The sequence below is a fragment of the Lithobates pipiens genome, unplaced genomic scaffold (assembly GCF_037356315.1).
Source record: "Lithobates pipiens isolate NorthernLeopardFrog02 unplaced genomic scaffold, aLitPip1_a1.2 Scaffold_16, whole genome shotgun sequence".
Classification (NCBI taxonomy): domain Eukaryota; kingdom Metazoa; phylum Chordata; class Amphibia; order Anura; family Ranidae; genus Lithobates; species Lithobates pipiens.
Window position 1 is genome coordinate 411,111,599 of NW_027507748.1, and position 16,117 is coordinate 411,127,715.

A 16,117-nucleotide genomic window follows, 5' to 3' on the forward strand; every position below is an offset into this window, starting at 1 on the left:
TTAACTGTGTGCCTAGCCAGTGTTTTTGTGGCATGTGTGCTGCTTTTACTAGGAGAAGAGATGGATTTTATTCCCTGATTTGCAGGGACACAAAATCCATCCCTTCCCCCCATCATAAAGGAGATCTGCCTTGTTTATATAGGCAGAGCTTCATGCTGAGCCTCTGCCCAACGATCAGCGGACATCCATTGCCTGGCACCCGCAGATCAGCTTCTGCTGTGATTAATCACAACAGAAGCGGCCCACCAGTGGCGCTTGCCCCCTGTAGGCGGAAGTGCAGAATTATGTATGTATATATGATTCTGCACAGGAGGGCCGCCCTGTAGCAGTAAATCTGCTATTGGGCGGTCCGGAGTGGTTAGTATCTGTATTATAGTAACGGAGTGATACAGTTGGGCCTAAAAGTTTGCATACCCTTGCAGAATTGGTAATAGTATGTACCATTTTTAACCTCCCTGGCGGTATGATTCAGTCTGGAATTAGGTGCTGAAAGCGGTACAATTATTTTGCACGTAAATCTGGCTTTTATTTTGTAGTCCTGTAATTCTTAGGAATAACGCTCTTCAATCTGTTCAAACCAGAGTCTAGCAGACATCCCGGGTATGATAAAGTTTATAATATAATAAAGAATAATAAAAATTATTCAATAATGTAATCAAATCCTAAAACACTGAAAAATTGTCACTTTTTGGTTGCTATGGACAATCTCCAAATTCCAGGCAGAAAAAACAGTATTTATAATATAAAAGTGCATGCAGGGCATTGCACAGACCACTAGGGACAAAGGGTGTGTGTATTTTTTAATACAGCACTGTAATCTGTAAGATTACAGTGCTACATATAAATAGGTGCAAACAAAAATAATAGTAAATTTCCAAAAAACTAATTAGTTGCACGTGGCGCTATAACCTGTGTACCTTTCAGTGCACAAATCCTCACCTCCTCAGTGATCTTGTCCCAAATCATAAATTATCTAATCAATAACAAAATATATAACTATTAATCACTCAGTGAATACCCAAATATACATTTAGATTACACATATAGTGAAAAATACATATAAATGAATGTGAATATAGTCCATCCACCACACAATATTCAAAAAAGCATCCAGATTACAGAAAGTCTTTCTATAAATGCATAAGAAGAATATCCAGTGTTCAGATTCCTTTCTACAAGTGACTCCTTCACCACACCATCCGTGATTCCTACTCCCCCCTTCGTGAAAACACTCACCGACTGCTAAGCCTTACACTCTCGTGTGAGGCTCAAGGGCTTTCAAATGATCTCTCAAGATGGAATTCAGACCCCAGCACATCCGATTGGAACTTCTCCACTTATGCACTTCATTGTATAAATATATACCTCAAAGAGAAATCACAGAGGGAGACCCCAATAGTGTAATACTGCAAACACTCTTTAATGTATAAAAAATCTCACTCCTTATGCACTCACATGAACTTAAAAACGCAAAATCACTTCAAGAGAGTAAAAAGACTCGCTTCACAACTTCACTCCACAATACTATTCTGAATACGTCGGGGCATTGGTGGTCACGGCGGACTCATAAGATACGATACTGTATCGTTTGATCTCACCCCTCCTCGTGCGTCCCGCCTGGTCCCACACAGCAGGTCTATTCGAAAAAGGGCGCCTTCAAGTCAGATAAAACAGTCCTCTCAGTCCTGTGCCTCCTTCCCAGCTCCGTGTATGTCAGCTCAATAGTCTCCAGATAGCCACGCCCCCGACATGTTTCGTCACATCAGACTTAATCATGGGATTCAGTGCAGCAGATTACAGTGCTGTATGTGTTTTGTGTGTTTTTTACTTTTTTGAATTTGCCGCCGTTCTCCGCTCCCGTGTGCCATAACGCCTCAGGGAATGGAGCTTGGCGGCATTCGGCACTGTGAATCGAGCGAAGGACGGCTCGATCACACAGTGCGGCGGACATCGCTGGATCCAGGGGACAAGGTAAGTAACTCTCCCTGTGTCCTCCCCTGCACCGAGCGAAGCCATCCCGAGTCTGGCTCGGGGTTACCGCTCCTATCAGTAAACTCCTAACCCGAGCCAGACTCGAGATTACCGCTAGGGGGGTTAAAGAAAACCTGAGTGAGTAGGCAAAAGACATTTCTTTTATATCTTAGGCCCCTTTCACACATGCAGACTGTTTAGTTCCACCAGTCCGTTTTTAAGGCGGACCTGAACGGACGCTCCATGCATGTCCGATCCACTCCGCTAAATTCAGATGGATGGAAACCCTATTTTCCATTCGTCTGGCGGATCGGATGAAAACGGACAGGTAGTCCGTTTTCATCCGATCCCCCCATAGAGGAGAGCGGGTCTCTTACAGGTCCGTCTCTGCACAGTGAGCAGAGACGGACCTCTCATCCGCCATCCGTGGACATTAATGTGTGAAAGGGGATTTATGGGATTCATATACAACTGTAGGTCATAACAGAATGGCACAATCATAAAACAAAACATGCCAACAAATAAACAAATGAAATGACCCCTGTTTGAAAGTCTGCATACTTTTAGTTCTTAATAATGTGTATTGCCACATTTAGCATCAATGACAGCATGCAGTTTTTTGTAATAGTTGTCTATGAGGCCCCTGATTTTTGCAGGTCGTAATACTGCCCATTTATCTTGGCAAAATGCCTCCCAGGGCATGCAAAGTCTTTGGTCGTCTTTAATGACCCGCATGTCTGAGATCTCCCCTGAGTGGCTCGATGATATTAAGGTCAGGCGACCGTGATGGCCACTCCAGAACCTTCATCTTTTCTGCTGTAACCACTGTCAACTTGGCCTTGTGCTTAGATTCATTGTCATGCTGGAAAGTCCAAGAGCATCCCATGAGCAGCTTAGGTGCAGAAGAATACATATTGTCTGCCAGTGTTTTCTGATAACATGCTGCCTTTCTCTTGCCATCAATTTTCACAAGATTCCCTGTGCCTTTTTAGAGCACACACATCCCCAAAACATCAGTGAGCCATCACCATACTTCTCAGTGGGGATGGTATTCTTCCTTTCCAAATATAGCACTTATGGTTGTGACCATAAAGCTCTCTTTTTTTCGTCTTGTCACTCCAGATTACAGTGTGCCAGAAGCTATGAGGCGTATCAAGATGCTGTCGGGCATATTGTAATCGGGCTTTTTTGTGGCATTGGAGCAGTAAAGGCGTCTTTAAGGCAGCTAATTTTTGTTCAAGTATCGCCGTATTGTGCTCCTTGAAACAACCACACTGTCTTTTTGCAAAGCAGCCTGTATTTCTCCTGAGGTTACCTGTGGAATTTTCTTTGCATCCTGGACAATTCTTCTTGTGGCTGCAATCTTTCTTGGTCTACCTTGGCTTGGTATTAAGAAATCCTCAAATTTTCCACTTCTTAATAAGTCATTGAACAGTAATGGCTGGCATATTCAAGGCTTTGGATATCCCTTTCCATCTTTATAAAGTTCCATTGCCTTGTTATGCAGGTCTTTTGACGATTCTTTTCTGCTCCCCATGGCTCAGTATCCAGTCTGCTCTGTGCATCCAAGTGAGAGCTAACAAACTCATTGTCTGTTTATACACAGAAACTAATTGTGATTTAAAAAGCTACAGCAAACACAAATGTATTCCAGCCTCCTGACTATTTTGTCATGCAGCTCTGTCTATTTGTGCTTAGAACAGAACTGCCCCAGTCTCAGCCTCCTTACTGAACTGGTTCCTTCAGTCACCAAACTGGACTTGCTGTCTATTCACATACAGGCTGGTACTTGGTTGGCTCAGGCATGCCAGTCTGTTCGCATGTGGACTACCTCAGTCCCTTCAGGGTCTCGCCAGCCAGCCTGTGTAAGCCAGTCAGGCTTGGACACATGCTTCACATTCCTCTTAGATTGTAAGCTCTAACAAGCAGGGCCCTCTGATTCCTACAGTATTAAAGAGGTTGTAAACCTCTCTGTGGAAATTGTGCCTATAAGTAAGCCTATAATAAGGTTTACCTATAAGTACTGTAAATATCTCCTAAATGTGCGCCGTTTAGGAGATATTTACAGTGTTTTGCACTGATGATGTCATTAGCGCAGTGCGCTGTGAAGAAGCAGCCCCCCATGCCGTTTCTTCACAAGCGAGTGCCATGACTGGCAGCTTCAGTGCGCATGCGTGGGAGTGATGTCATGTGGCTATGGCCAGTCACAGAGCCGGAGTCCACAGCCCTGGAAGGAAAAGGGGCAAACATGGATGCGGCCTGCAGCAGGGACGGCACGGGCTTCATTTGCAGGTGAGTATCACATAATGTGCTAGTAAGTGATGCATACTAGCACATTATGCTTTTACTTTGCAGGGGCGAAGGAAGGAAGTAAAACCCATCAGGGATTATCTTCCTCTTTAAATTGTATTGTAATTGTACTGTCTGCCCTTATTTTGTAAAGCACCGTGTAAACTGTTGGCGCTATATAAATCTTGCATAATAATAATAATGTGTCAGGCTTCAATATATATATTTGCACATATTGCATAACCCTTCGTATTTTTTTATATTTCGAATCCAAAAGCCGAATCCAAGTATTTAATGTTATTATTATTATTTTTTTCCAGGAAGAAGAATCTGACAATGATGAGGAACACTTAGTAGATTTAAACATTCTGAAAGCACAAAGTAATAAAAAGGCAAGTACACAAGTACCGTGTTGTTTGCAACTGACCACATAATATAAGTGCAGTACAAATTACAGTACAAATTCAGGAAAAAATACTAGCTTTTCTGAACAAAAAAAAATGCTTCAGTATGAGTATTGGTCATGATGGTTCAGTGATGTGTGCAGACAAATTCCCCCCTGACTTTTTGGTTATTAGAAAACTAGTAAATCTACATAGCAACACACTCCCATCTTTAGAAATTGATATAAAATCATCAATGGGTTCAGTTTAGTGATTAGGCAACTAGCATTTTCAGAAGAAAGCCATCAAAGACCGCCTCCAGATTTCGCTCGGCACATAATTGGACAATGTTGCTAAAGCCAATAAGTTGTGCAGTTAAGAAGTGAAAAGCTGCATGAAAGATATTTTATTATTTGTTTCTTTTTAACTGCATAAATTATTAAAGAGAGTGTCTACCAGGTGTAAATAAATCCATAAAAAAAATAATTTCATGTCTTTAGAATGTTGGAGAAACATCTAAACCAGAGGAAATTTTGGAATCTAAAACAGATGCAGCAGAGTGGTACCTGGAAGTGGAACGAGTACTTTCACAGCTGAAGGTCACAGTGAGAACTGATAATAAGGTAAGTTGTTATTCTTGTCACTTGTAATACACATATCAACTAAAGCTGACCATAGATGGATTGAAATTTGTTTGGTTCAGCAAGGACCAGCTAAATTTAAATCAAGGACTGTAACCTGTTTGTGAGAATCAATCTAATGATCAACTACTCATGAATGGGCTTGTTGGAAAATCTTTGTTTGTTAGCTGCAGCGTGGCTCAGTGTAGTCTGACAGCCAAAGACTCTTTACTGTCAGAATACAATAGCACAATGGGGAGAGTTTCTCCCTCTACCTCGCTTGTGTGAATGGGGGAAACCATTTGTTTTTTTTGTTGATTAGCTGGTAAAAAAAACGGATCCATGTATGTGTGGGCAGCCTAAGGCCGCGTACACACGGGCGGACTGTTCGCCCAACCTTGTCCGCTGAACAGTGTTTGGGCGGACAGTCCGCTCGTGTGTGGGCTTTCAGCGGACAGTTTCAGCGGACAGTTGGACGGACAAAGTCTTTCGGAAATTCCGAAAAACTGTCCGCTGAAACTGTGTTTGAGCGAACAGTCCGCCCGTGTGTGGGCCTGTCCGCTGTACTTTCGAAATGAGCGGACTGTTCCCGCTCGGAAAGTCCGCCCATTTCGAGCGCGTGTACAGGTAGGCGGGGCCCGCGAAGGAGACGTCGCGGGCTCCGCCGCCTGGAATGGGCTTAAAGGGGAACCCCAACGCCGAAAAAAATCGGCGTGGGGGTTCCCCCAAAGTCCACACCAGACCCTTGTCCGAGCACGCTACCCGGCCGGCCAGGAAAGGGGGGCGAGCGAGCGCGCCCCCCCTCCTGAGCCGTACCAGGCCGCGTGCCCTCAACATGGGGGGGTGCCTTGGGGAAGGGGGGGCCGCGCGGCCCCCCCACCCCAAAGCACCTTGTCCCCATGTTGATGAGGACAAGGGCCTCTTCCCGACAACCCTGGCCGTTGGTTGTCGGGGTCTGCGGGCGGGGGGCTTATCGGAATCCGGGAGCCCCCTTTAAGAAGGGGGCCCCCGGATACCGGCCCCCCACCCTATGTGAATGAGTATGGGGTACAATGTACCCCTACCCATTCACCTGTGAAATAAAGTACAAAAAAAAAACACAACACAGGGGAAAAAATATTTTATTGCACAGCTCCGGGGGTCTTCCGTCTTCGGGGGTCTTCTCGCCGGACTCCTCCGCTATCTGTGTGTAGCTCTTTTACTAGCGGAGGAGTCCGGCTTTCTTCCTCCCCGCTGCCGGCCTCTTCTCCCGACTTCGGGGGTCTTGTCCCCCTCTTCGGTTCTTCTGCCGGGCCACCGCGCCTTCTTGTAGCTCTTTTGCAGGCGGTGGCCCGGTCTTCTGTCGCCGCTGCCTTCCGTTCTTCTGTCGCCGCCTTCGGTTCTTCTGCCGGGCCACCGCGCCTTCTTGTAGCTCTTTTACAGGCGGTGGCCCGGTCTTCTGTCGCCGCTGTCGCCGCCGACTTCCGTTCGTGTTCTTCTTCTTGTTCTTCTTGTTCTTCTCCAGGAGATGTTGACACGTTGCTCCCTCCGGCCGGAATGCCAGAGCCGCGCTGTGCGGTCACTTATATAGTGACAATGGGGCGGGGTCACATGGTATATGTCACATGGGTTGGGGTTGGGGTTGGGGTTCCCCTTTAAGCCCATTCCAGGCGGCGGAGCCCGCGACGTCTCCTTCGCGGGCCCCGCCTACCTGTACACGCGCTCGAAATGGGCGGATTTGCCTCCTCCTTACGTGGGCGAGTCCGTTCATTTCAAAAGTTGAGCCAACTGTTTGGCAAACAGTTCGCTGAAACAGTCCGCTCGTGTGTGGGCAAGTCCGCTCATGCAAATTTTGAGCGGACTGTTTGCCGAAACTGTTTGCCGAACAAGGTTGGGCGAACAGTCCGCGCGTGTGTACGCGGCCTAACTGTAGGAATTAGGCTGATGATGGAAGCTGATTTTTTTTGTCTGCTGTGGATTAATTCATTTTACTGCACTTCATGCTCTGTAATATAAAAGGACTGTTTTTTTTTTTGGATGGTCTGCTGTACAATGTTTGGGGTCTTTAGAACATTTTCAGTTTGTTTTTCAGTTTATATTAAGGTGGTGACTATGACGTCATAAGCTTTAGCAGTAAGAACAGTATTTTATGTATCAAACATAATGTATTCCACCTTGTAACAAGAACAATTTTGTTTATTTTTTAGGATTGGAGGATACATGTTGATCAAATGCACCAACACAAAAATGGAATTGAAACATCCTTGAAGGAAACAAAGGTAAGCTAAGCCTAATACTAAAAGCAGCTGTTGTGTAGGGGCAACTGACAGTAGACGTCTGGTTTCTGTATCTGCGCTTTTGATTTCAAAGGTTTCATTTATCCCCTCCGGTGACATAGTCGGGCTCTCTTGATGAGATCCTATGACAGCCCCTTAGTTGCATTAACCCCCAATGCATTGGAAGATTGCTGGGAAGGGGATTACTGTACTAAAAGGAGAGGAATCGGCACAAGGGACACATCCTACTAACTGTAAGTTATGCCCCTTGTGCTCATTTCTCTGTTTTGGATTTTGGCTGCCATTAGGCTTTAAGACTCATAATGCAGCTCATCAAATTATGCTTCATCAAGCAGTAAGTAAAGTAAATTGCATTGATCATTACTTGATTTTATTGTCATCTGAAGTAGTATTAAAGGTTAGTAAAACTGTGCGATATAACATTTTTGAAATAATAGCCTACAATAAAACAGAAAAGCCAGTTAATAAAGCCTACTGCCACATATCTGTGTTTGGTGTATTTGTAAAGAAACCCTGCAGGTGAATTCAGTGCTTTGTGGCCCTTATCCCCCCCAATGGATAAATATTTTTTGATTAAATGAAAATAAAAATTTTAATTCCGATCTAGGGGTTCTATGTTAGTTTCTCTTACTGCTCATTATAACTGCTGGTAACCAAAAATATTTTAAAGAAGCCCATTTTCTTCACTTTTTAAGTGTCAATGACTTTCATGTAATTAATTAAATAGAAAAGCTAGCTTAAAGTAACTTTTTTATTTTTCTCATGCATCGTTCCCCCTCCCCAGCAGCATGTACTCTCCTCCTTTCCTCACTCTCCTGCCACTCGCTTCAGATTCCATGAGTCAAAGGAAAGCCCTGCGTATTCTCACAACCAACTTCTTATGCCCCGTACACATAAGCGGATCTTCTGTCGGAAAAAACTTGGATGGTTTTTCCGACGGAATTCCGCTCAAGCTTGGCTTGCATACACGTGGTCACTGAACTTTCGACCGTCAAGAATGCAGTGACGTACAACATTACGACGAGCCGAGAAAATGAAGTTCAATGCTTCAGAGCATGCGTCGAATTGTTTCAGAGCATGCGTAGGAATTTTCCGCGACGGAATTGGTACAGACGATCAGAATTTCTGATCGGAACTTTTTCCGACTGAAAAATTGAGAACCTGCTCTCAATCTTTTGCTGGCAGAATTTCCGATCTTGTGTGCGGGGCATTAGAGTTTACACAGGGCTGATGAGGACTATCTTCCTGTCCCATGTGGCAATGCTGGACGAATAACCAGTACTGTTACATCGGAAAAGGGTCCTAGAATTACCAGGTATTTTTTTTTTTTTTTTTTTTTTACTTCCTGTTGGTAAACAGAGCAGAGGGGAACAAAGATAATGTGAATTTATGCTGCTGAAAGGGAGAAAGTTTGGTGAACCTTTTCCCACTACATGCACAAGGTAAAGGATTCTATTAGCATTCCACCCATTATGTGTCACTTACCTGACACAGGAGCCGGCGAAGTCACCACTGTCCCCTGTAGTCCGGCGCATCCATCTTCTCGGTGGGTCTCGCAGCTCCGCCGTTGTCATTCGGCAAAGCTGCAAAGACATCATTCCTGCACATGCGCACGACGCATTTCCTCAAGTACTCCCGATATGAATTACTGATACCTATTTTTAATGTCATGGCAATTAATGAAAAATGATTATGTTTCTTTATAATTAGGAAGAACAGTTCTTCTGTGGCTTTGGAATTGAAACTTCAGTGCGATTTCAAAGCCACAGATCAGTGCGTTTTTGACCTCCGATTTCATTGTGGGTTGCGACTTCATTTAGCAGAAGTCAATGCAAGTCAATAGAATCGCAAGAAAGGTATTGGTTTTAGTATCGTAGCATTTGCACGAGTGCAAATGCTTATTGTTGCTACCGATACCAGTATCGGTGCAATGCTAGGTTATATATCTCTTCTGTCCTGTTATTGGCGTAGATTTGATATTTTGTTCCCTCACCATATATTTATATTTACCACTGCATAGAGATAGTCAAGAATAAATTGTCTTTTTAAAAAAAAAAACTTTACATAATAACTAAATTATACACCACACTATTTTTAAGGCTTTTTTAATCTGATTTAGGTCCCTTTCACACTAGTGCGACTTGGGACTGCAAAGTTGCATGACAAGTCGTACCCCATAATTTCCAATGAGTACCATTCACATCTATACAACTTCAAGTACCAACTTCAAAGTAGTCCCTGCACTACTTTGATCCGACTTTGATGCAAGTTGAGGTTCATAGACCTCAAGTTTACATTCCCTGAAATCGCGGCAAAATCGCAGCAAGTCGCTGCAGTGCAAAAGGGGCCTAATCAAAGCAATAATCGGCCAACTAATCGATGATTCTAGTTCTACTTTCTAAGTAATGGGTTATCAGGTAAAAGATCCTTTACCTATTCCCTTCTATGCATAGGTTGACACATCATCTAAGTTTAGCAAAGCCTGGCTATCAATTTCAACTGAAGCAAATTCACCTTTTTCCTAATATGTAAAATGCCTCAAAAAAGGAAAGTATAATATAGATTCTGTAAGCATATATTTTTGAATAACGACATTGTTTACCTTATTACCTTAAAGTAATTTTAGTGGGACTTTCACATGTATACATGCCTTCATATTTTTGGTATTGTGTTAAAGCGGAGGCCCAGCTGAAATTATTTAAATTTTTTTTAAAGTTAGCAGCTACAAACACTGTAGTTGCTGACTTATAGTAAGCACACTTACCTGTCCAGGGTGCCCACGATGTCGGCCCCCCGAGGCCGATCCGTCCATTGGATCGGGTCTCGACGCCGCCATTCGAACTTGCGCGGTGCTTTGTGAATGGCCGGCTGTGTTCTGGGACACACACAGTTCCCAGAACACACCCCATTCCCCAGAAGACAACGTGAGGAGGAGGAGAAGAATGAAGATCACCGCAGAGGAGAAAGTGGCAGATTAGGATGATCTGTCTAACAGCCATTTCTGGTAAATTTTTTCAGATTTTTAGGAGCATTTTTATGTAATTTTTTTTTTTTTTTTTTTTTTTTTTTTTGGGTGGACCTCCGCTTTAAATGTAGAAACTGGTAAATTGACAATTAGAGGCAAGGTAGCTTGCATGAGTAATAAGAGTATTTCATTTTTTTTTGCATATTTGTTCATGAAAACATTTATTCTTTGTAGCACTGACAGTGGTTAATTGTAACATTTTATGCCTTTTCAGTATGATGTCTATTTTTTATACATTGTCAGGGTTATCTGGACAAGCTTCACAATGAGGTCAGCAAGACCTTGGAGAAAGTGGCTAGTCGTGAGAAATATATTAACAGCCAGCTGGATCCTCTGGTTCAAGAGTATCGAGCAGCACAAGCCCAGCTAAGTGAGGTGAGCTTTTGAGTTTATTATATTTATCCTAAAGTAATTTTGGAAGTATTCCTGAGCCCATGCAGTGATGTCTATCACAGAATCTTGTCTGTTTTTAATGCAGTGCCGTCTGAAGGCCCAGAGATCACAGGTGTCCAATATTGTGTTTCGACCTTGTCCCTTTCACACACAGATTTCTCCAGATTCCCAGAATCTTTTGATATTATGTACTGTAGATGATGATATATTTAGTGACTTTGCAATTTTAAGTTGAGGAACATTATTTTGAAATTATTCGACAATTTTTAGACAGCTTTTCACTGATTGGTGAGCTTCTGCATATCTTTATGCACAAAACACTCTGACTCTAAAGCCCCATACACACTAATAGATTTTCTGCAGATTTTTGTCTTCATATTTACCAAAACCATATAGTATGAGGTCAAACCTTAACACCCCTTTCACACTGGGGCGTTTTTCAGGCGTTTTTCATGCGCTTTAGCGTTAAAAAAAGCGCCTGAAAGAAGCTGCAACTGCAATCCCAATGTAAAAGCCCGAGTGCTTTCACACTGAGGCGCTGCGCTGGCAGAGCGTCAAAAAAAGTCCTGCAAGCAGCTTCTTTGCAGCGCTTTTGGAGCGGTGAATACAACGCTCCTAAAACGCCCCTTCCCATTGAAATCAATGGGAAGCGCTTGTAAAACGCCTGAAAAACGCTACTGGCAGCAGCGTTTTGTGGGCACTTTTAACCCTTTATTTGGCCACTAGCAGGGGTTAAAAGCGCACCATTAACGCTCAAAAAACGCTGGTAAAGCGCTGCTAGTTTAAGCGGCGCTTTACGAGCGTTTTTTCGGGCGCTGACATTTCACATTGGGACTGCAGATGAGGCTTCTTTCAAGCGCTTTACAGGCGCTTTTTTTAACGCTAAAACGCTTGAAAAACGCCCCAGTGTGAAAGGGGTCTAAGAGTTTCAATTTGTATGCAATCAAGCAGGCCCTTGCACTACATGATTTTGATAAATCTGAAGCAAAAAATCAGTGGGTATGGGGTCTTAGATGCTTTTTATTTATTTTTTTTATTTTTTTTACCCAATCATTTTAACCCAGTTAGCCAGGTCATACTTACCTAATTGCCAGCTTTTTTGTTGCCCTGCCCTATCTTTTTGAGACTTGTTGCTGATATGTAGATTTTACACAGCATCATAACTTTTTTGGAATTTAAGTTGTGGGCTTTTGGCTATACTTCTCCTTTGATTGTAACAGAAAATCTGTTTTTATTGTTTGGGTAAATTATGGGATATCATTGGTCATACAGGGCAACTACTTCCCTTTTTGCTGCAGTTAACTTTCTCCAGTTTTTGTAACTGAATTCCTGGACTGGTATGCTTGTCCTGAAATGAAATGTGCTTCTTCTGGGCACAGTCCCAAATGTTTTGCCTTTTTCTTTCCCCGGGAAGCAGTAGGGGGTCAGTAAATTGCTAGAGTAAGCAGATGAAGCATATTTTACACCAAGTAATCATTTTACTTCTGATGTCAATTAATTATATTAGATCAAGGGCATTTCAACAAAAAATAGTGCAGTGTACCAAGTCTATTTTAAGGGCAGACCTTAAGGCCTGGTTCACACCTATGCAGGTTTCAGTTTGCATATTCCAGGTGCATTTTGCGTTTTTCAATACACATTTTTTGATTCATTGAAGTCCAAGGAACCAAAAACCAGAAAAAAAGACCCTGGCCATTTCCATAAAATGCACAGATGTGAACATGACCCATAGGAAACCATGCTAATTGGACTGTAGCGTGTTTCTGCAAAACTGAAAATGAACTAAAAAATGCTTAAGTGTGAACGCGGTATAAATGCGCTTTTTATGTTTTTTTATTTTTAGCTAAAAGAACAATATCAGCAATTAACAACCAAAGTAACAGAGAAGACACGAATTCTGTCTGAGGTAAAGCACTGGAATATTATATTTTTACCTTAATGTAATTTACAGCCATTCAAAAACTCTCATACCTTTTCATAATTTCATTTATATGTCCTTCTATTTGACTCTTGAAGAAGAACTCCAATTGATATACTGGCAAGTCCGTAAAACACTTCCATTGCCAATTTTTGCAGTTTGTGGGATTAAAAATCTGTTCTTAGAAGACTTGCAGTCAGAAGCATGGAGAATGTGGGAGACTCCACCCTTTCTTCAGATAACATGTTGTCATACACAATGGCCATTGTAGTCTTCCCACCAGGATGGACTTTTACTACACAGAGCTCACTCTGACAACAGACATTCAAAGCGTTTTTTACAACACTTTATATCTGAGGTTGGTTGGGCTATGGCAGTGGAGCACCAATCCTGTCCCGTGTGAAATATCAGTTCAAGCGGGATGTATTTTATGCAGCTTTTGCACCCGACTCCAGTACACACGGTCTGAATGTTGGACAGTTTCTATTGAACCGGCTGATGCGGAATACACATTTGGCCCATGTGTACTAGGCTTAAAGGGGTTCTATAGGTTTGATGTTTGTTATTAAAAAAGAAAAATATATATTTTATACTTACCTCCACTGTGCAGTTAGTTTTGCACTGAGTAGCCCCAATCCTGTTGTTCTGGGGTCCCACGGCGGCTGTCTCGGCTCCTCCCCACTAAAGCTAACCCCCTCTGGGAAACTTTCCTGAGGGGGTTAGCTTGCGGGCGCGCTCCCTTGTCATACAGTTGTTGTCCATAGATACCAAGTGTATGACTCTGTCCCGCCCCCCCCCCCCCCCCGCATCATTGGATGGGATTGGCAGCAGCGCGAGCCAATGGCTGCTCTGCTATCAATCTATCCAATCAAGGGCCAGACTCAGTGGAGAAGAGGATGTTGGGGGACGTGCACAGTAGATAAACGGGCTCAGGTAAGTAAAACGAGGGGGGGGGGGCTGGGGGACCTATGACAGCAAGATGTTTTTTCACCTTAATGCATAGGATGCATTAAGGAGAAAAAACACGAAAGAGTGGTCATAAAAGGCTCTTCTAAAGCTTATCTTTTATGACCACTCATCTTACAAAAGATGTGTTTCTTTTTAGGTTACTGAAGAGCTAGAAAAAGTTAAGCAGGAAATTGAAGAAAAGGGAAGTAGTATCACTGATGGCGGTAAGTACCAAAACTTGGTAATGTTCTACACAGAACCAAACAATGGATCATAGATTTGATTTTGTTAAATAATCTTTTGCTTGAAATTATAATTCAGCCCATGAAAAAGGTGAATTTGGTCACATTTGATTGGAGTTTCCAATAAACAACACTTAGTGTTGTTTATTCCTTAATGAAACTTTTTTTTTTTAGTTTTCCTTTTTTTTCCTTTTTTTTTTCCTTTTTTTTTTTTTTTGCCTTTTTACAGCACTTTACTGGCTCCTTCCACCAGCCATGATCTGCCTGCATTGCATTGAGACCCAGTCATGACACCTCTGGGTCTAAAATAAGCTATGTAATGAAAATGGAAAGGTTTTCTTAAAAAATATCAGCATATTGATAAGGAGTGGAGGGAGGAATGATATAACATGCATTAAAGGCAGAAAAATGACTTGATGGCCAGTTTCCACATTCGCACCAGACAGTCATTCATGTGCACCATTTTTCCCAACTTCAGCTATTGCTAGTACATTGAAGTCGTGGAATTCAGGTCTGTACATTATTATGCAATATGGCAACCTTGCTTTGTCAATGCATCATTTGGAAATTTATAGCACTTTTGTCTGCAAATATATTAAGACTTTTGTTTTTTTTAATTAAAGATGGTTCTTTACATACTGTCAATGCAGGTTGTTATTTGTATTTCAGCTCCACTGGTGAAGATGAAGCAAGGATTAAACAAGCTAAAACAAGAGATTGTACAGATGGATATCAGGATTGGTGTAGTAGAACATACTCTGCTTCAGTCCAAACTGAAAGAGAAATCAAACATGACCAGAGACATGCATGCCACAAACATTCCAGACTCGTCTATAGACTATTAAACTACAGAACACTTGTGGCCTGATGTCCTTTTTTTGTATTTTTAACAGGTTTGATTTTTTTTTTTATGATTTGGCATATATTTATTTAAATTTTTGTAAACTTTGTTGTTTTGATTGTATGTTAATAAATATCTTTCATATGTTTAATAAATTAGTAGTAGCTGTATACAGACATACAAGAATGAATATGAGCATGACTGACTGTTGCTTTGAAAGGTCTAAAACGAGTATATCAGACACTGTGTTAGTTGTCCCCAGTTATATCAGGATCCCCTAATCGGGATCCAGGTTCCTCTTCAACCCCCTCCAGCTTAGCAAAATCACATATGTGTCTTCAGTGACTTCAGTCTTTTCTCGCTGGGCTGCATATTTCTGTACATGTACCTGTGTTTGTGCTGATAGTGCCCTCCCAGCATGAAGGCCGAGTTGTCACTGACAGCTCTGGGTCTGTCGTACTAAAGATCAGAATCTAGAAGAGCCGGTTCTCAATTACATAATTGCTGTGGTTGGATAATCACTGTGTAACCTGCTCTTGAGTTCTTTCTCTTCTTGAATGGAAAAAAAAAAACGTCTTTCTCTCCTTGCTAGTGAAGATTGTAAACCAGAAAAAAAAGTTTTGTTTAAAAAAAATAAAGATCAAATAGCTAGATCATGGTTTGATGAAAGTCAGTTTCAAGATTAGGGTCAAAAGATTGAGTCTGTGCATTTTAGGTAGGATTTAAAAAAAAAAGAAATTGGTTTAATTTAGCGTTGGCGTTTTTATAAGTGGGTTAAAAATAAATAAATGCACGCTATTGTTTCTTGGCCCTATTGCAGGTACAGAAAATAAATAACATACATATTTGTGGTATCACTGCGATTGTTAGGAGTAGGAGAATTTGTGTTGAGTTGTTCTTTGGTGGTAGGGCATGGAAATGCAAGAAATGTACAACTAAATTTCAAAACATGATTTTTTTTTTTTTTTTTAACCACTTAAGGACCGGGCCTCTTTTTCAGACTCGGGGTTTACAAGTTAAAAAAAATGTTTGTTTTTTTTTTGCTAGAAAATTACTTAGAACCCCCAAACATTATACATTTTTTTCCTAGAGAATAAAATGGCGGTCATTGCAATACTTTTTGTCACGCCGTATTTGCGCAGCGGTCTTACAAGTGCACTTTTTTTTGGGAAAAAATTCACTTTTTTTAATAAACAAATAAGACAAGAGTA

At 41.9% G+C, this 16,117-nt stretch overlaps 1 protein-coding gene across 1 annotated transcript in view; it reads left to right on the forward strand.

Moving 5' to 3' along the window:
* IFT57 (intraflagellar transport 57) overlaps positions 1 to 15,096 on the forward strand; it is a 28,986-nt gene extending 13,890 nt beyond the window's left edge. The window contains exons 6-12 of the mRNA XM_077482444.1: positions 4,581 to 4,652; positions 5,144 to 5,266; positions 7,450 to 7,521; positions 10,808 to 10,939; positions 12,801 to 12,863; positions 13,981 to 14,047; positions 14,735 to 15,096. Of these exons, the coding sequence (XP_077338570.1) occupies positions 4,581 to 4,652; positions 5,144 to 5,266; positions 7,450 to 7,521; positions 10,808 to 10,939; positions 12,801 to 12,863; positions 13,981 to 14,047; positions 14,735 to 14,910 (705 nt within the window). The 3' untranslated portion in view covers positions 14,911 to 15,096. The remainder of the gene's footprint in view (positions 1 to 4,580; positions 4,653 to 5,143; positions 5,267 to 7,449; positions 7,522 to 10,807; positions 10,940 to 12,800; positions 12,864 to 13,980; positions 14,048 to 14,734) is intronic.
* The last annotated feature ends 1,021 nt before the right edge of the window (positions 15,097 to 16,117 follow it).